Below are 21,554 nucleotides of genomic sequence, written 5' to 3' on the forward strand. Positions count from 1 at the left end.
CCATAAAGTTTGCAGAGTTCTGTATATGCTGCAGGAGTAAAACAACATCCCCCCTAGACAAGGATTCTAACCCCTCAATTAGGTTACCTGACCATTTAGCAATGGCTTTTGTGATCCACGCACATGCAATAGTGGGTCTCTAGGCCACCCCAGCAACTGTATACAATGATATGTAGTCTCAATTTTATGATCAGCCGTATTTTTTAGGGAGGCTGCACCAGGGACAGGCAATACAATTTTTCGTGACAGCCTAGAGACTGATGCGTTCACTATCGGTGGATTTTCCCATTTTTCCCTACCCTCCAGAGGAAAAGGAAAAGACGAGAGCAACCTTTTAGGGATTTGAAATTTCTTATCAGGACAGTTCTTCAAACAGGGTTTTCAATTCCTTTGACGCAGGAAAAGTGACTGAGGACTTCTTTTTTACATTAAAATAAGATTCTTCACCCTCCTGACACCTGCTCAGGAATGTACAGAACATCTCTGATAGCATCTATAAGAGCCTCTATTCCCTGTGACAGAGTAGCATCCCCCCCCCCTTCCAAATCCACCTCACCTCCATGTCTGACCCGTCGGCGTCAGAGTCAGACTGCAGGATATGGGCCAGAGATCTTTTTTGCAGACAAATGGGAGGGGATTGAGACGCTGGTTTGTGGACTGAGTCTCGATTCATAAACTCTTCCACAGTCTGTCTTAAGTATTGCGTCTCTTTCTCATTGCGGGATAGTTTTGTAGAAATATAACCCACTCCGGTTCAGCCCCGCTATTCTGGGAAGGTGCACTGCCCTGAGTACCCAGTAGTGAGCCCCCTGGTGAAGTGGAACACTTCGCTGTACAAGAAACACACTCTTTGCCTGACATAATGTAAATGTGACAGCACACACACACACAGGAAAAGGTTAAGCACAATTAACCCTCAAAGAGCCCTTCAGGGAGACGCACAGTTATTTTGGAGCCAGCCCCCGCTGTGCCCTTATCGCTAATGCCAAGCTTAGCCGGGTCGCAGACTAAGTACCCTGATAAGGGACTTAGTACACTAATAAATCGCTTCCCCCCTGCTACGACCCCCTGGTACCGCTGAGGTAACCTGGAGTCTCTCCGGGAGAGCTGCGCGTCCCTGTCAGTCAGTGTCTGTGTCTACTGCAGAGGGAAAATGGCGCTGGTGAGCTGCTGGATCCTCTCATAGTGAAGCCCCGCCCCTTCAATGGCGCGGTCTTCCCGCTCTTTTTATACTGGTTGAGGTAATCTGGTGCTTAAAATGTAGAGAAAACCGTTTTAAGGCTGTTTTGCCAGTGTGGGAACTGTGTCTGGAGACGCATTCCGCTACGGTTAGAAGCCATGCGTCTCTGTACCCTCATGCCGCCACAATGGCCAGCTGCCTGCTAGCCGGGACGCCGGCTTAGTACTCACCACTTTTCATTCTTCTGGCTCTGTTAGGGGTGGCGGCGTGCTGCGGGAATAAACGCTCGCCGTGGTGGGGCTTGCAACTAGTTCCCTCAGGAGCTCAGTGTCCTGTCAGCGGGGAACGGGACCATTAACCCTTCAAGAGGATGGGCCGTCCCCCCTTCCCCCTAAGTCCCACGAAGCAGGCAGGCTGATGCCAACCTGCCCTGCCTAAAAATAACAAACAGAGAAAATAAATGCAGAAAACTCTTCAGGAGCTTCCTTCAGCGTGACCGGCTCCTCCGGACACATTTTCTAAACTGAGTCTGGTAGGAGAGGCATAGAGGGAGGAGCCAGCCCACACTATCAAATTCTTAAAGTGCCCATGGCTCCTAGTGGACCAATCTATACCCCATGGTACTAAATGAAACCCCAGTATCCTCTAGGACATAAGAGAAAATAAAAATATTTATTTTTACTACAGAAGATATTAAGACCGTGAACTAAAAAAAAATGGTAAAGAAAAAAATGGGCTCTCTATGAGATCCTGGCGCATAGGATCCTGGTGCTCTAAATACAGACGCTGGGATCCCAATGTGGAAGAAGCCGACAGAGGTGAGTAAGGGGTGTTCTCCCCAACCCCCTAACCCACCCTACCCACAGCCTAACCTCCCCCCATAGTGCCTAACCCTAACCACGCCCCAGAGGTGCCTAAACCTAACCCCCCCAGGACATACCCTAACCCTATCATCCCCCCGCGCGCCTTACATATGGTGTGCCGTGGCCGGTCCTCGTTCGGGATCCTGGCTATCGTTATTCCGGCACCGAGATGGTGCACCCATTCTGGATGCTGTGTCGGCATTCAGTAAAGGGGCGGTATTCCTGCATCTGTATTCTGACAGCCGGGACACCGACAACCGGGACACCGACAGCCGGGATCCTGACTGCTTCCCAAAAAAATGTATAACTGCATAAAATTAATAATCACTCAGCAACGACAGGTAGGCACCGTTAGATAATAAATACACAGCACATAGAAGTTTTTAAAATCCATAATTTAAGTTACACATACAGTAGGAGGCGATTCAATTGTTTGAAAGAATTGCTGGCCAACACTGGTCATGGCGGCCACATTATCACACCCTAGAGCTCGGGAAAAGCTGCGTGAAGCCAGAAGTGCTGCAGCACGCCAATCCAGCCCAAAGCGCTACCTTACACAGATGTCAGCTAGCACCTTAGAAGGGTGCAAGCTGCAATTGCGATAAGTGCAGCCTCAGGGGTGGTCGTCTAAAACAAATGAATTCTCTCCTGGTCACTTTAGATAGGAGCTAATGATCTCAAACAGAAGAATCGCCCCCATACGGTAATTCTCAGGCACTAGTGACTGTACTAACATCAGGAAAGAATGGTGGCTCCAGCATATTGGCTTCCAGACGCTTGAAGTTGATGTTCCTGAATATCGGATGCTGTTTGACACCAGCGGCTCCGTCTCCCTTACAGCCCAGCCTCTGCTTGGGATCCTTGGTGAGTAGCTGCATGGGGGAGAAAAAAAAAAAAAAAGACAGAATGTAATTTGCAGAGTTACACCAAGAGTTACTAGGATAGGTCACAGTTATTCTCTCCAAGGGGGGAATTCAATTGTTTGTTCCACCGGCAGCCAGCAGATGGCGCCCAACGGAGCTATTCAATTGTAGGTCCATTTGAGTGCCGGCATTTCAGTTCGCACTCCCCGTTGGTGGTGAGCTGAAATGCGTGAAAAGTGAACCATTTCAGCACTCAAAAGGGACTTTTCGCGTTGCACCTATTAGTTAGGTCAGGTTTATCTGCTTTACACGACGGCTAAACCAGAACTCTCTGGGTGCAATGAGTGCAGAAAAAAAAAAACAATTGAATTGCACCCCGCGATCTCCTGTAATTTTAGACGGGAGACCAGGCGCGCAAAACAACTGAATTCCCCCTTAAAAATGTTACAACACTGCTACTATGAAATAAGGCCTGATTCAAGGATGGACGCAATGATAGCATTTGTGATCTTCTCTGTATATGGCCCTTAGAATTGACATTTGCTCGGTGTATAGAATGTTGCCCTATACTTCTAACCTCATCTATAGCACTTTCTAGTTACACCCCCGTAAAGGCCTAAACAGGAGACACAAACTATACTGGCTCAAGGATGGTCTCCTTCAAACAGGGTGGTCGATGACGTTTGCTGTATGTTTTTTATGTCCTTTAATGTTATTTCACTGATCAAAAATTTACATTGCACTTAAACATTGAGAGTGGTTTGTAGAGCTTATAAGTGGCACACATGACAAACTGAGGCAAATAAAGGTTTAGGTTCAGCTATTGCAAGAGGTATGACACCAGAGAAAGGGAAAGGATCAAGGGAATAAGGGGCAGATTCTAAAGAGGATAGGTGGAGACGTTTCCCACAGCAACCTATCAGATTATAGCCATCATTTATCTAGTACAAAGGTTCTCAAACTCGGTCCTCAGGACCCCACACAGTGCATGTTTTGCAGGTAACCCAGCAGGTGCACAGCTGTATTAATTACTCACTGCCACATTTTAAAAGGTCCACAGGTAGAGCTAATTATTTCATTTGTGATTCTGTGAGGAAACCTGCAAAACATGCACTGTGTGGGGTCCGAGGACCGAGTTTGAGAACCTATGATCTAGTACATTCTAGAAAATGATAAATAGAATCCGATTGGTTGCTACAGATGACACCTCCATTTGGTTATCAGAAAATGTGATAAAGCTCCTCATAACTGTCACCGTTTCACGTTCACCTACCATCCGGCAGATAGATTTGGCATCTTCTGAGAACTTATTGGAATATTCCTCCTCATCCTCCTTCACTCGCCTGTCCACCTCATCCCGCTTCACTTTCTCCTTCCGCTTCCTGAAGGGTGACTGACCTTGGATCATTTCATAAATTAGGCAGCCAATCCCCCACCAGTCTGGGCTGAACGTATAGCTTTCATTGTTTATGACTTCTGGCGCTGAGGAAACAACAAGACGTCAAGAACAGTCATCCGAGAGATCACACATCTTAACCAGTAAACCACCATATCAACTAATGGCCTTGCCCTCAACAAATATGGCAGATGTGGACATTTCTGTGTGGGGAATGCTAACTTCAGCAGAGACATGGAGTCAGGGCAATTCTGGTAATCTTGTAAAGATGTCACATAATGCGGCTGATACAAAGATGTGGTTTTCGCACTGCACATGCTTCCTAGCCAAGAAAGGGCCCCTAAGGCAACTCAGAGTCGGCGATTTTTAACTGAATTTCTCCGACGGATAACCAATCATCGATGGCCGCCGATCTGTGTTTTTGACCAAAGAATCTGATTGGGGAATCGGTACCCCGATGTTTTGCCCGCATTACTGAACACAGACAGTTTCGCTTAAAAAGAAAAAAAAAATTGTTCTGAAGTTTCCTACTACTTGCCAGAATCTGATAGGGCAGTGGTTCTCAAACTCGGTCCTCAGGACCCCACACAGTGCATGTTTTGCAGGTAACCCAGCAAGTGCACAGGTGTATTAATTACTCACTGACACATTTTAAAAGGTCCACAGGTGGAGCTAATTATTTCACTTGTGATTTTGTGAGGAGACCTGCAAAACATGCACCGTGTGGGGTCCTGAAGACCGAGTTTGATAACCTGTGTGATAGGGCTTGGAAAACAGAATAAAACAAGACATCTGAACGTGCATGGGAACATTATCGCCTTAGGTTAGTCTTAAGGCTGCCACTTCATGTAATACTGAATAATGATGGCAAAAACTCTTGTTTTGCTTTTTTTAATGTAAGGATAACAATTTGCTGGGCTCGCACATTACCAGACCCTCTGAGGAAGCAATTTCCCTCTGGATCAAGTGTTAGAAACGGATAATCACAGTGTCCCATAGTGGATGGAGGAGAAATTACCCTAATTTCACTCTAAGCGGGATGTACTAAGGGTAAAATCCAGCTAGCTTCCGAAAACTGCAGTTTTCGGAGGTTTGCCGCATTCCCAATACGGACCAAACTCTGGAAAGTGAAATTCTCTAGAGCTTGTATCCAATAGGCAATGCCTATGAGCTTCTTTCCGCAGAATTCCCCTAAGAGGGATCCTTGTCAGAAGAGCTGTCTTTTGCATTTTTTTTTGTAATATGTATTTATTGAGAAGGAATACACAATAAGAGTATAAGTCATAATGCTTAAAAGAACATTAACCACTGCAATGTACAGAAATTGTCAAAAGAAGAGCAAAACAAAAAGTTTGAAATATCATAAACAGGGTTATGAGGGCCATCAACCATACAGTTGAATTATTAAGATGCAATATCAGTCAGACAATTTAAAAGGGTGGTGAGCCTAGGGTGAGAGATTCCGTATTATACCATGTTGTTAATCTAACTACTTTGCGCACATAGTCCTTGGTTGTAGTGGGCAGCGTGAGTAAGTAGGGCAACCAAATGGCAAAGAATTTCGGGGAACGGGACTCTACGTCTAGGGAACAATCTACCCAATCCATTTGATAGAGGTAGGTTAAACGTGGTAACACGAGGGAAATGGGTATCGGTTCCGAGTGTATCCATTGGGATAAGATTGTTTTCTTAGCGGCAGCGGCCACAGGGTCGGCGCTACCATTAGGCAGCTTTAGGCAGCTGCCTAGAGCGCCAGCCACTGGAGGGCGGCACTGATCCTCTAACAAAAAACACAGAAGGATGTCTCTTGTCTGTGACGAGACATCCTTCCATTTAGATAATGCCGGCAGCAGCCCGCCAGACTTACGACCCCTCACCTCTTCCACACAGGCTAGCATTTCCCCCCCCTGCTACCCGCCATTTAAGCCCCGCCCCCAATCGGCACTTGGCTCCGCCCCCTAATCGGCATTTGGCTCCGCCCCCTTTCTACATGTCAGGGCACACTGCAAGGGGGCGGGGCCTGATTGAGTTAGGCACCCGGCCAGCTCCTCTTCCAGTCACAGTGAGTGACCTACTGTATCCGCTGTGCTGCTCCTGTTGCTGATCTCAGTCAGCGGTAAGTTAAGCAGTATGGATGAAGGGGACGGGTGTAAGTACAGACTAGAAATATATTGTGTTTGTCTTGTAATTATTGCTGCCAGTGTACATATATATATATATATATATATATATATATATATATATATATAGTATATATGTATAATTCATACAGTTCATACACAAACACTAACAAACCCCGCATATAGGCTCCAGCCCATCTCCAGACCATCTTTGGAAACACCCCTGCATAAATCCTGCGTTTGCCCATGCACATAGGGCCGACTGGCCAATTACGCCAGGTATGCAGCCGCGTATGGTGTCAAGCTTCAAGGGCAGGCTGCACTGACAACTTAAGCCGCAGCTGCCTGCCCGTCAGTGCTTACTGGCTCAGTCACCGCTGATGTATCCGGTCTTCCTCCTCGCAGCTCTCACACGAAGCAGCCACATTTGCGCATGAGGAGCTCCAGGCACAGGGACTCCGGCAGGCTCAGCCACAGTACGCCGACGTCCCTGCACAGGGTCATAGGGGAGAATGAGGAGCAGCGGTGCCACCAGCTGATATGTTTCTGCTCTAGGACCCAGGGGAAAAACAGACTATGGAGGATGAGATGAGGGGCCTGGGCGCACTGCACCGCGGCACCTACCTCTCACGCTGAGCATGAGGGGCATTACTGGCACCTCGGGTCAACGAGAAGAAGGGCCGCGCAGCCTGGCCTCTCATCCGGCAGTCACAGCACCCCCCACACCGCAGTGAGATGGTACTTGATCAGCGCTGCTACCACTGTACACTGCTGCGGTATAGTCGTGTGCAGTCAGGGTTTATAGGTATGATACAGTGACGCACTTCTTTCTGTAGCTGGGCAGATGGAAGCAGAGAAGGGGGTAACAGCAGCACAATATCTCCCCCCCCCCTTTGTGTACATGGCATGACTAAGGCTCCGATGGGAGAGTTATGCAGAATCGGAGAGCTTAGGAGGTGATTCAGATCTGATCGCTGGGCTGCAGTTTGTTGTCCTGGGATCAGACAGTCGCCGCCTCCATGGGGAGTGTAAATTCGCAGTGCAAGTGTGCGATGCTATGTGTACGCAGAGCTACAAAAATCCAGTGCGTGCAGTGTGTGTGCAGCCCAGGACTTACTCCTCCAGTGTGATGAGAACAGGCTGATCGGGGCCGGAGCTGATGTCAGACACCCTCCCTGAAAACGCTTGGGCACGCCTGCTTTTTACGGACAGTCCCAATAAACGCTCAATTACCACCCACAAACAGCCTCCTCCTGTCAATCACCTTGCGAACGCCCATGTGTTTGTTTTTTTCGCTCCATCCCCTCGCTAACCAGTGATGCCCTTTGTTGCTGTCCGACGCGTGTGCACATTGCGGTGCATGCGCAGTTATGCCCTGATCCCCCGCTGTGCGAAAACGCACAGCAGCGATCAGGTATGAATCACCCCCTTAGTAACATGGTCACCAATAGGGTTGGGATATGAGTTGTGTGCACCTTGTTATTCAGTCAGGGTTGGCCGCCCAGTTATGCCAGGTACTCAGTCACGTGCCGCACAAATCTGCAAGGGTGCCATCTTCCACTTGCTGCACTGACAACGACCACCTGCGCTGTTAGCTTCACCTGTAGCTGCCTTCCCATCGGTGCCTCCCAGCTCCTGGTCCCCACTGACTGATCTAGTCTTCCTCCCTTCATTGCCTGTGCATTCATCACCCCATCGTGGCTGCTGCCCGTCTGCGCCTACCAGTACCGTGCCCACACACGGTTTTGTCAAAGTATATAGAAGGTTTGGTGTGTAATTTTCTTGTTAGCAAATAATGTGGATCAAGTGGCAAATATGAATAGAGTATATATAGCTACAGACTGAAGCTGGATTCATTTGTTATTGAGGAATAACATGGGTAGGCATTTCTGCATTTTGTTCCAAACAAATTGACTAACATTTACCAAAGGTTCTTACTGAATTATTCTAAGTAGAATTAATAAAATAAAATAATTTAGTTGAACTTGTTTACATGTGCATCATTGTCTATCTACAGGACAATGTAAAATACTGTAGGTCTGGATTTATATACTATACAAATGCAGTTTGTGTTTGGCATGTACAGTATTGAGTATACTCCAGTGCTTTTCATTATTTTCATGTGGAGGCTAAGGTCCAGTATGTGGATTTTTTTTAATGTGGGGTATATGTGTATGTTTTTTTTTAACGTGGAGGCTAGTGTGTGTTTTTTTTTTCACACATGGAGCAAATGACAGTTACAGACAGCTACGCTCGCATGAATGGGTGCACCTAGACACGCCGAGAGTGCTCGTTAAGCGCAGATGTAGCCATGATGAGCATGGCTACATCTGTATGTAAAAATAAGGATTTATTCTTACCAAAAAAATTAGGCTCAGGCAGTGCCTGCCTGCACATATGACTAACCTGCCAGCCTGGCTCTAATGGTCCATACACACTAGACGACGATGCTCTATGAGCGATGTTGTCTGTTGTTTTTCACTCCCGGGCCGAGCGGTCGGCAGCTGCCCATACACACTGAGCTATATGACCGTTCATATCGCTCAGTGACGTCATGCAGCCGCCGGTTATGCATGCACTGCCGACAGTCCAGATAGAGCATGCATGCACTGCCGACTACGACGATCGTTGCCGACCTGCAGGGCCGCGCATCGGTCGTCGCTGGCAGCATACACATTTGCCGACAAAATGAGCGACGTCGCTGAGGAAGGGGGAAAGTGAGTGACGTCGTTAATTTTCTCGGCAAGTGTGTATGGGCCTTAAGTGTTAGTCTCAGTGTGGCTACAACATCAGCACTGACAGTCACATGACTGTCATGTGCTGTGATGTCGCCTGCCTGTGCAGCACCTGCTCTCGGGTGGCTCCTCCCTGGCTGTAGTCTCTCCATTCCCTCCTCGTCAGCAATTAATTATCCCACCCCTTTTGTTTCAGGTGCATGTCACCACATTTGGCAACTGCAGCTATGGATAATGGGAGTTTTGTGAGTCCTGTATTAATCCATGTAACTGACTGACATGCCTATGCCCAGATAGCAGAGGGGCCACAAGTATCCAGTAATAGAGGTACTACAAGTTCCAGCACACCCTGTACTCATTGTACTGTATTGCAATCCCAAAGGTGTTGTCTGTATGGTATGGTGGTCACTGTTAGGGGCCCTACACACTGGCCGACCCGCCGACGAGCTGCCCGCCGGCGGATACGGCCGACGAGCGACCCGGCGGCGGGGGGGGCAGTGACGGGGGGAGTGAAGTTTCTTCACTCCAAAACTGCAGGCAAATATGGACAAGATCGTCCATATTGGCCTGCATGCACAGCCGACGGGGGACCAGCGATGAACGAGCACGGGACCGCGCATCGTTCATCGCTGGAGTCTCCACACTGAAAGATATGAACAAGTTCTCGTTCATTTATGAACGAGATCGTTCATATCTTTCAAAAAATCGGCCAGTGTTTAGGGCCTATTACCGTGTGCTGTCTGTGCAATACGGCAGATGATAGGATGCTCTCTGTGCGGTGTGGCACTTACTGGCATGCTGTGTATGTGGTATGGTAGTCATTGTGACAGTGAATGTGCAGCACTGCAGTAACTGCAGTGATGTCAGTATTGTATGTTCTGTCACTGCATTGATGCCTATAATCATGGGTGTAACTATTGTGGGTGCAAGAGGTGCCATTGTTATGGGGCCCGGAGGCTTAGGGGGCCCTGGACCCAAGTTATAAAGTTGCATAGCAATTTCCCTAGTTTTGGCTGCTAAGCAATTGGGTCTGATCCATTCCCAGCCTGAGCTGTGTGACATTACATTGTCCGTGAGAGGAGTGTGTAGTGGATGTTATAATGGCAGGGGGGCACTGTAATGTGGCATAATATGAACTGAGGCTTCTGTAATGTGACATAATCTGATCTACTAATTGTAATGAGCAAAGGGGATTGGTATGGGATCCCGGCAGTGGCGATCCCAGCGGTTAGGAGAGTGACACCGGGATCGTGACAGGCGGAATCCCGACAGCGAGCGCAGCGTGTACCCATGCAGGCTTGTTGCGCTCGCCACACATCGGCCCCCCGTGGCGACCTTTGGTCGCCACACAAATATATTCCCCCTCGGACCACCATGGGCCACCAAACAAGGGTGAATATCGGGCTTGTGTCGGTATTCCGACTGACGCCATTTCGCAGAGTGTCAGGATTCCGGCATCGGTATCCTCACCGCCGGGATCCCGACAGCCAGGATGTTAACCGCATACCGAGCAAAGAACGCTCCCTCACAACTATAGTACACTCCATATGCTGTGTATCTATTTATATCTCCTGCCTGTGTTGTCCTCCTTCCCTAGACTTCAGCCTACCTGGGGTCTCTGCAAAAGTCGTGCTTAGCATTTTTTTTTTTTTTGTAGGTGGCATTCTCTATTTAGCAATATCGGCTGTGGAACTTCTAAGACGCCACCTCCACATTTTCACCTGAGGGGGAGAGTGCGCAGAAGTTTTGCCTAGGGTGCCGAGAAACCTTGCACCGGCCCTGAGCGGCCACACGGGCCAACAATAAGTTTGTCCCTATGGAATATGGGGGATCCTGAGCATTTATACAGTTCCAAAAAGCCCAAACCATAGTAATATTAAAAGAAATATGAAGTTCCACATTAATGTATGTTTGGACTGCAGTCCAGAATTTTTGTACCACTGGGCACACCCAGAGACAATGAATAATATCGGCTTCAGGGAAATTGCATTTAAAACATAGAGAATAATCAGATACTCCAGTAAGGAACCGGAGTCTGGGGGTGTAATACGCTCTATGTAGTATTTTGAAATGCATCTCTGCATAAGAAGAGGAAACTAATTGTTTATTTAGTACGCTACACCACCGAATCACTGTTAGAAGATCAGTGTCAGGGAGGGTGTCTGTCCATTTGGCCATCCCAGTTGTGAGCTTAGATAGATCCAACCTCCGCCTAGTATGAGAATAAATTAAAGAAGCGTTATATGGGGCTACTGGGCACCGCCACACTAGGCCATCTAGGGGAAAAGTGAGATCAGGGGAGCGTAGTCGCGATAATTTGCTAGTAATAAAGCTGCGGACTTGGAAATAAGCAAAAAGAGGAAAATGAAGAGTGGGGTATTTTTCTTTTAGTTGAGATAAAGTCAAGATCGCTGAGCATTCCACATTCAAAAATTGATATAATAAAGAAAGGCTCTGGAGATGCCAACCACGAACAATCTCATTATCCTTTCCACCCTGAAATTGTGGGTTACACGACAGAGGCTGAAATAAGGAATCCGTCAGGGGAAGGCCTAAGCGTTTCCTAAGTATACGTCAAGCCGTACATGGAGCATATAACAATGGATTGTGGAGTCATGTTGAAGAGGGTCATTGGCGAAATGCAATATATGTACCAAATTATGCTGAGGTGAGAAAGCTTGTTCCAAAGCTCGATTAACAAAGTTGTAACCATTCCCTATCCAATCCAGAGCATATCTATAATTGGAGGCTAGAGAGTAGTCTTCAGGACAAGGGAGATTGACACCACCAAGTGACAGGGGTTGTTTTAATTTGAAAAGTGCTATGCGGGGACGTTTGTTTGCCCAAATAAATGTAGTAAGGGCTTTTTTAATAGTATGGACATCTCGTTTGGACAATAGAAATGGGAGCATCTGAATTGGATAAAGTAGTCGAGGGAAGGAGACCATCTTATATAGATGGCACCTGCCTAAATAAGAGATAGGAAGGTGTTGCCATTTCAAAAAATCATCCATCATTTGAGTGATGTGGTGAGAGAAATTTACAGTGTATAGGTCAGTGAGGATTGGCGGAATGCGTAGGCCTAAATATTTTTAAGTATTGGCAAGCCCATTTAAAGGGGAACGTGTTACCTCAGTCCAGAGTAGCCTCTTCTCCCAATGCTAGCGCCTCTGTCTTATCAAAATTAATTAGGAATCCTGAAATTAAATTAAACTCATGTAGTGTGGTTAGTAATGATGGAAATGCCTGTCTGGGGTCAGAAAAATATAATAAAAGGTCATCAGCAAAAGCAGAAACCTTGACATCATTGTGACCTACCATAATACCTTGCCAAGTGGGATCTTGTATAAAATGACGTATCAACGGATCAAGGGCCAGATTGAATAGCAGGGGAGGGAGAGGGCAGCCCTGGCGCGTTCCTCTACCTATCGTAAAGGCAGATGAGTTTAGTCCATTTATAGTTAAATGTGCCTGGGGTAGTGCATACAACATTTTAAATAGATGGATGAATTCCACACCAAATTGCTGAACATGTAGAATACGAAGTAAATGAGACCAGGAGACGCGGTCAAACGCCTTATTGGCGTCACAACTTACAATGAGAGCTTTTGGGCAGGCAGATTGTTGTGCACTAGACATTGCTGCAATCAACGTACGAATATTATGAACTGAGATTCTACCTTTGACAAACCCTGTTTGGGCAGGATGTAAGACCCTGTTCAATACAGGCTGCAGTCGTGTTGCAATCAGTTTTGTAAAAAGCTTCAAATCCTGATTCAATAATGAAATAGGTCGATAAGACTGAGTATATCGGGGATCTTTTCCCGGTTTCGGAAACAACACAATTCTGGCTTCGCTAAATCCGATAGGAGGAGGTTTACCCTCCAACAATGCATTAAAAAGAGATAACAAATGGGGGTAGTAGATGGGGGGCAAGGATTCGATAATACTCTGCTCCAAATCCGTCCGGGCCAGGAGACTTGCCATTTTGTAGTGATTTAATCAAGGACAACAATTCCAATTCCGTGGCCGGTTCCGTTAAGGATTTTCTTTCCTCTTCCGTTAAGATGGGCAAGTTTGCTCTCTCAAGGAATTGCATTCCTAAAGTCGGATGATCCAAGGGAGCTTCATAAAGAGTTTTATCATATTGTAAGAAGGCCTCAGAAATTGAGGGTGTATCAAAAACAACTGCAGACGAATCAGTAATTAGATGAGGGATACTAGAAGGAGCGGAGTACGACTGTACCAGATTCGCCAATAATTTTCCGGACTTATTTCCCCCTCGAAAAAATCTATTCCATTGGAAATCATATGAAAAGTTCACCCGCTCAGTGTACAATGAGTCATACAGCTGTTTAGCAGCAAGATAGGCCTGCCGCTTGTCTAGTGAATCCTGCAATAAGAGTGCGTCATAAGTCTTGGTCAGATTACAAGCAAGGTCATGTAATTGGGTAGCGAGTAGCTTGCGTCTCCTGGAAACATACTCCATGATATGGCCTTGAATCACCGGTTTTGAAGCTGACCAAAACAGATTGATCTTCTACATGTGTAATATTGTCTTCTACATAGTTACGAAACGAGTGTTCTAGATGCGTACAAAAGTCAGAGGATTTCATAAAAGCTGGATATCTCCAATTATATGACTGAGAGACAGGGGAGTGTAAGTTAAGGGTAAACCAAACTGGGGCATGGTCAGATAATACTATGGGTTCTATTTTAGTTTTGGCTACACGTTGTAAAAGAGTGTTTGTGATCAGCCAATAGTCAAGGCGAGAGGAGGACTGATGTGGGTGGGAGTAGAATGTGAACTCGCGGGAGTCAGGATGTTGGCATCTCCAGGGATCGCAGAGCCGTAGTGAGTAAGTCAATAAAGATAGAGAATGGGGTGGTGTGGAAATATGCAATCTGGCATAGGTGAATCTACCCAAACCAGGAGACTGGATAGTATTGAAGTCCCTGCCTAAAATAATCTCTCCCTCTGCCCATTCTTGTAATTTATTGTAAAGATTAGAAAAAAAGAGCGAGTTAGGGCCATTAGGTGCATAAATAGTAGCTATGGTATAAGGAACTCCAAAAATAGTGATTTTTATAAATAAATATCGCCCTTCGGGGTCACCCAGACTATCATTTATTTGATATGTCAGACGTTTACTAAAAAGAATTAGTACACCCCTTCGTTTGGTTGAATAGGAGGCCGCTTTAAATTTCCCCACCCAGGAATCTCTCACTACATTGGGATCTGTATTTTTCCAATGGGTTTCCTGTAAGAGAGCTATGTCAGGTTTTAGACGTTTAAGATGGGAGAGAATCTTTCTTCTTTTGATTGGGGTGTTTAAACCCTCAACATTCCAAGTTACAAACTTAATATGTGACTGTACGCTAGTGGAGGTGGCAGCAGTCGTTGACATCTAACCTATACCAACTCTAGGCCAAAAACCCCATTTGACTTGTAAGAGCAGACCCGTCCAGCCCGTCCCAGCAAGCAGGCTAACGAGTAAAATATCCATACCAAAGCAGCATAATAATAAACATAACAACGGTAACAATGACATACAGTTTGTTTGAGCATCAACTAGATCAAGATCCCAACTCAAAATTATTTTAAGTATTATATGAACCAAAGAGTTGAAGTCCATGGAGCGGTCCACCGATAAACTTAATAAATTCCAACCTAGAACATGGGTAACATGGTGAATCGAACCAAGAGACCGTACAATAATCAAGCATAAAAATAACAGATAAGAGAAGGGAAAGGGAGGGGTAAAGTAAAGCTGGAGAAGAAAAGAATAGAAGTCAGAGAAAGTAGGGAGTATTTCAAGAAAAAATTAAAACAATAGAGTAAGCGGTCACAATTCCCTCCGTTTGGAAGCAACCATATAAGAGAAGTCCTGGAAAAGTAGCAATTTAGCGTCCTGATATCTCAAGTCGGCACATTTTCTGTAGGCATCTAATAACATGACCTTGTCAGCGTAGTTGAGGACTCTCATGACGACGGGCCGGGGCCTGTCTCTTGTGGATTGTCGCTCAGGGCCTATATGGTGTACATGTTCCACTACAATCTTTTGCATTTTTTTATTCGCATTTATTCATGCATTCAGTGTTAATAAATGCCACTTTGTATGCAATAAGCGGCGCGAGGTATGGCATGCAATATGTGATGCATGATATATCCTGCCCGAACACCTCACATGTCCCAGCACATTCACTGTTCCATATTACAGAGCATGTGCAAGACTAAGGCAGAGTGGAAGTAGCATTTATCAAGTACATTCTATAAAATGATGGGTAAAAGTTGGTTGCTATGGACAACTTCTCTCATCCACTCTTTAAAAGGTTGATAGACCTCCCCCCTCTAGTCACTATAGCCCTGTGAGGCGAGTTAATGGCCATGCACAATGTACGTAGGTAAATGAGGCCAAATCCTTTACAGGACTCCGGGACTGCTCCTCTGTGTCCGGCCAGGACTGCTCACTTCCTCTTTCAGAAGCTAATTGAGCATTTACTTATTAATCGGTAGAACTGACAGACCGAAATAAGTCTTTCAACATTAATATTTGATTGGACCTAAGAGCACGAAAATCTACAACACAAATCATTGTAATAAATATTTTCAAAAAGCCACTTTTAAATAGATTTTGGATTAAAATGACTTGTTTCAAACACAAGAATATAAAGCCTCTTGCGCTAATTTCACCATCTTCCTAATGCTGACTTCACCTGTTCATGAATAAAGCACTAATGTAGCCAATGCTTCAGGATGACAAATGTGCCTGTAACACTGACCTTCAATGTAAAGAAGCATTTAACAAAATGGAGGCACACAGGGGGTTATTCAGAGATGGACGCAGATCTTGCTTCCCGCAGCAAGATCTGTGTCCATCTACTCATATGCTGGGGGCTGCCCAGCACAGGGCAAGGCCGCGCAACATGTATGTGGCGCCACCCTGAAAATGGTCTGGACACATTTGCGTTGTCCGGACCACACCTAGAAAACGCTAAAACGCTGGACATACTTTGAGAGATGGAAAATAGACAAGAAAGTGGTGAGACCCGAACCAGCACACAACACAACAAGAGGATAGCCATGCTAACCACAACTTGAAACAAGGGACAGCAACAGCAGACCCAACCGAGAAACACAAGAACAAAGCATGCAGGAAAACAAACAAAGCACAGAGGCGGACCCCCAGTATTCCCTATGGACTACGACAAAAGGAATTACCAGTAGGTATTAAATTCCTATTTTCTCTAACGTCCTAGGGTATACTGGGATGGTCTTAGTACCATGGGGAAGTCCCAAAGCTCCCAGACCGGGTGGGAGAGTGCAGAGACCCCTGCAAAACTGAGTGACCAAACTGAAGGTCCGATTTAGTCAAGGTATCGAAATTGTAAAACCTTACAAACGTGTTCGAACCAGACCAAGTAGCTGCTCGGCACAACTGTAAAGCAGAGACACCACGGGCAGCTGCCCATGAAGAACCCACCAACCATGAGGAGTAGGCCCCGAACAGATCTCGGCAGCGGCAAGGCTGCCGAAGAGTAAGCCTGTTGGATGGTCAGACAAATCCAACGAGCAATGGACTGCTTTGAAGCAGGACATCCAATTTTGGTAGCATCACAGAGAACAAAAAGCAAGTCAGATTTCCTGTGACGAGCCGTCCTCTTCACATAAATCTTCAATGCCCAAACCACGTCCAGGGATTTCGGCGTAACTACTTGTCAGACACCACGGGAACCACTATCGGCTGATTGATGTGAAATGCTGACACCACCAAGGCAAAAACTGCGGGCGAGTCCCGAACTCCGCTTTATCCTCGTGGAACACCAGATAAGGGCTCTTATAGGATAAGGCCCCCAATTCTGATACACGCCTTGCAAAGACCAAGGCCAATAGCACGACATTCTTCCAAGTCAAACACTTCATGTCCACCCTATGTAAAGGTTCAAACCAATCCGATTGGAGAAAGGTCAGGACCAAATTGAGATTCTACGGAGCCATGGGAGGCACAAAGGGTGGTTGAATACAAAGAACACACTTCAAAAATGTCTGGACCTCTGGGATCACAGCCAACTGCCTTTGGAAGTAGTAAGACAAGGCCGAGACCTGAACTTTTAGGGAGCCTAAACGTAGGCCCATATCCAAACCTGCCTGCAGGAAGAGTAAGAACCGGCCAAGATGAAAATCTAAAGTAGAATACTGTCGACCCTCACACCAAGAAACATATTACTTCCATATGCGGTGGTAATGTTTAGATGTTACCACCTTCCTGGCTTGGACCATAGTCGAGATAACCTTGGCGGGAAGCCCTTTCCTCGCTAAAATCTCCCTTTCAACCTTCATGCCATCAAACGAAGCCGCGGTAAGTCTGGATAGACTAATAGTCCTTGCTGGAGAAGATCTTTTTAAAATGGCAGAGGCCAGGGCTCCTCGAGGGACATGGCCAGGAGGTCCGCATATGAGGCCCTGCGAAGCCAATCCGACTGGACCTGTACGGCCTGATGTTGAAGGAGGTAAGAGGCTTGCAGAAGGGCATTGTAAATCGCCCGGAGTTCCAGAATGTTTTTTCGGAAGAGAAGCCTCTTGGGGTGACCACCTTCCCTGAAACTGAGCCCCTTGCATCACAGACCCCCAGCCGTGGAGGCTCGCATCCGTTGTCATTAGAATCCATGACTGAATTCCGAACCGTCCTCCCTCCACTAGGTGGGAGATCTGCAACCATCATAGAAGGGATATCCTTGCCTTTCGGGAAGGGTATATCCTCTGCTGCATGTGGAGATGTGACCCTGACCACTTGTCCAGCAGGTCTAGCTGGAATGGACGGGCATGGAATCTTCCGCACTGAATAGCCTTGTAGGAGGTCACCATCTTGCCTAGTAGTCGGATGCAATGATGCACCGAGATCTTGAAAGTTTCATAATGGAGCGGACCATAGACTGGATTGTCAAGGCTTTGTCCATAGGAAGGAACACTTTCCGTGTCCAGTATCATCCCCAGGAACTGAAGTCTCTGCGTAGGTTCCAGGTGTGATTTTTGTAGATTGAGAATCCACACGTGACTTGTGAGAAGTCGCGTAGTCAGGTTGCTGCTTTCCAACAACCGAGCCCTGGACACATCTTTTATGAGGAGATCATCCAAGTACGGGACTATGTTCAATCCCAACACGCAGAGTTGCGACATCATCTCCGCCATAACATTTGCGAACAGTCTTGGTGCTGTGGAGAGACCAAAAGGCAAGGCCCGAAACTGGAAGTGGCTGTCCTACAGCGCAAATCTGAGGTAAGCCTGATGAGGCGGCCAGATCGGGATGTGAAGGTACGCATTCTTGATATCCAGGGATAGCAGGAACTCCTCTTCCTCTAGGCCAGAGACCACCACTCTCAGAGATTCCATTTTGAACTTGAATACCCGTAGGTACGGATTCAGAGATTTGAGGTTCAAGATCGGTCGTATCAAATCGTCCGGCTTCGATACCACGACCATGCTTGAATAAAATCCTTTGTTTTGAAGTAGAGGAGGGACTGGGACAATAACCTGCGTTAACAGCAGTTTTTGTATGGCGTCTTGCATGGTAACTCTTGCCACAGGTGAAATTGGTAAGCCCGACTTGAAGAGTCTGTGAGGAGGGAGTGTTTGAAACTCTAACCGGTACCCTTGCGAGATTAGGCCTCTCACCCAAAGATCCCGGCAAAACTCTGCCCAAACCTGTTGGAAATATTGAAGTCGAGCACCCACCTGAAAGTCCCCCTACAGCTGGGGTCAACCGTCATGCAGAGGTCTTAGCTGAGGAATAATCTGAATTCTACTCGCTGGTCTGCGAGGTTTACCTTGATTTCCTCTAGCTGCATTTGAGGCACCCCTGGCCCTGCCTCTGAATCGGCCACACGAAAGGACTGTAGAGAGGGGCCGGGGCAAGCCCGTCTAGCCGGAGGAGCCGCAGAAAGCAGATAGGTGGACTTACCAGCCGCTGCTTGTGAAATTAACTTGTTTAGTTCCTCACCAAACAGAGCCTCCCCCGTGAAGGGAAGATTCTCAATGCCCCTTTTGGACTCCGCATCTGCTGTCCACTGTCGCAGCCATAGCGCCCTGCGAGCGGACACAGCCATAGCCGTGACGCGTGAATTGATTAGGCCAATCTCCTTGATTGCCTCACTCATGAAGTTAGCAGAATCCTGATTATGTTGCAGGAGTGTCAGAAGTTCATCCTGAGGCATATAGTGTCAAAACCCTCTGTCACATTACCAGACCACAAGCAATGGTGGGTCTTTGTGCACCTCCAACTGCAGTGTAAAGGGATTTGAGTGTAGTCTCAATCTTACGATCATCAGGGTCTTTTAAGGAGATAGCACCAGGTACAGGCAGTACAATTTTACGTGATAGCTTGGACACTGAGGTATCCACAGCTGGAGGATTCTCCCACACCTTCCTATCCTCAGGGGGGAAAGTGAAGGAGGTTAGCAACCGCTTAGGGGTTTGAAATTTCTTGTCAGGATTAACCCACGTCTCTTTAAAAACTGTGTTTAATTCCTTAGAGGCAGGAAAGGTGGAGTAGACTTTTGTTTTACATTAAAAAAACAACTCATCAGGTTCTGCCTCTTTATCATGGATGTTCAGGACCTCCTTAATAGAATAGATAAGTGCTTCCACACCCTGAGACAGAGTACTGTCCCCTTTATCAACCTCTACTTCCCTTTCTTCCAAATATGGCATCTCAGTATCAGAGGCAGACTGGAGCACATGGGGCAGCGTACGTTTCTGAGAAACCAGCATAGGGGCTTGAAAGGAAGGTCTGAGATCAGAAGTCTGAACCAGAAAATCATCCATAGATTTTTGAAACACTTGTGTTTCCTGCCTGGCAGTACCCAGTTCAGATATGTTAGACATCATCCCTTTAATCGAATCCAGCCATTCTGGTTCCCCTTAATAGTGCGCGGTCCCTGTACTTTGTATTATACTGGCAAGTCTCTCTAATTTACAGATAACGGGTTAAAACCCCTTTGCTGTGTCAGCGCCAGTGTGGGTATATGCAGCGGGCACCACAGCCTGCAGCGCCAACTGCCCGCCACGTCCTTATGCCGCCATGTGAACCGGGGACCCGCTAACCAGGACCCCCGATTCCTCTACTCACCACACCAGCGTCTTCAGCTCTGTTTGGTGTGGCGGCATGCTGTTGGAGTGCACGCACACCCTGGGGACGAGCGAAACACCTCAGGAGCTATGTCCTGTCAGCGGGGATACAGACCATTAACCCTTCAAGGAGGTTGGTCCGGTCCCCCCCCTAAGTTCCACGACGCAGGCAGACTGGTGCCAACCAGTGCTGACTGAAAATAACAAACTAAATTCAAGTTTTTGAAGAAAACTCTCTTGAGATCCAGATAATGCACCCGGCTCCTTGGGCACATTCTTCTAAACTGAGTCTGCAGGAGGGGCATAGAAAGGAGGAGGAGCCAGCACACTCTGAAGAATTTTTGAAGTGCCATCCTCCAATGGACCCCATCTATACCCCATAGTACTAAGACCATCCCAGTATCCCCTAGGACGTTAGAGAAATATATAATAACCCCAGTGTAATAAAAATATACAGTAATGCCCCCAGTATAGTAAAAATATATTGTGACGCCCCCAATTTAATAAAAATACATAGTAATGCCCCCATTATAACAGGAATATAGACTGTAGTAGTGCCCACCGGTATAATAGAAATATATAGTAGTGTCCACATTACAAAAGAAATATATACAGTAGTAATGCCCCATAATAATAGAAATATATAGTAGTGTCCACATTACAATAGAAATATATAGTAATGCCCCATAATAATAGAAAATAAGATTTTAAACCTACCCGTAAATCTTTTTGTCGTAGTCCGTAGAGGATGCTGGGGACTCCGTAAGGACCATGGGGAATAGACGGGCTCCGCAGGAGACATGGGCACTTTAAGAAAGACTTTGACTCTGGGTGTGCACTGGCTCCTCCCTCTATGCCCCTCCTCCAGACCTCAGTTAGAGAAACTGTGCCCAGAGGAGACGGACAGTATGAGGAAAGGATTTTTGTTAATCCAAGGGCAAGGGCCCTCATTCCGAGTTGTTCGCTCGGTATTTTTCATCGCATCGCAGTGAAAATCCGCTTAGTACGCATGCGCAATGTTCGCACTGCGACTGCGCCAAGTAACTTTACTATGAAGAAAGTATTTTTACTCACGGCTTTTTCTTCGCTCCGGCGATCGTAATGTGATTGACAGGAAATGGGTGTTACTGGGCGGAAACACGGCGTTTCAGGGGCGTGTGGCTGAAAACGCTACCGTTTCCGGAAAAAACGCAGGAGTGGCCGGAGAAACGGTGGGAGTGCCTGGGCGAACGCTGGGTGTGTTTGTGACGTCAACCAGGAACGACAAGCACT

At 46.7% G+C, this 21,554-nt stretch overlaps 1 protein-coding gene across 4 annotated transcripts in view; it reads right to left on the reverse strand.

The window, feature by feature from the left end:
• GRK4 (G protein-coupled receptor kinase 4) overlaps nt 1–21,554 on the reverse strand; it is a 402,980-nt gene that overhangs the window by 9,811 nt on the left and 371,615 nt on the right. For all 4 annotated transcript variants that reach the window (XM_063924349.1, XM_063924369.1, XM_063924340.1 and 1 more), the window contains 2 exons: nt 4,180–4,388; nt 2,778–2,915 (listed from right to left, as the gene is read on the reverse strand). In XM_063924349.1, the coding sequence (XP_063780419.1) occupies nt 2,778–2,915; nt 4,180–4,388 (347 nt within the window). The remainder of the gene's footprint in view (nt 1–2,777; nt 2,916–4,179; nt 4,389–21,554) is intronic.

The sequence above is a fragment of the Pseudophryne corroboree genome, chromosome 1 (genome assembly GCF_028390025.1).
Source record: "Pseudophryne corroboree isolate aPseCor3 chromosome 1, aPseCor3.hap2, whole genome shotgun sequence".
In the NCBI taxonomy this organism is placed as follows: domain Eukaryota; kingdom Metazoa; phylum Chordata; class Amphibia; order Anura; family Myobatrachidae; genus Pseudophryne; species Pseudophryne corroboree.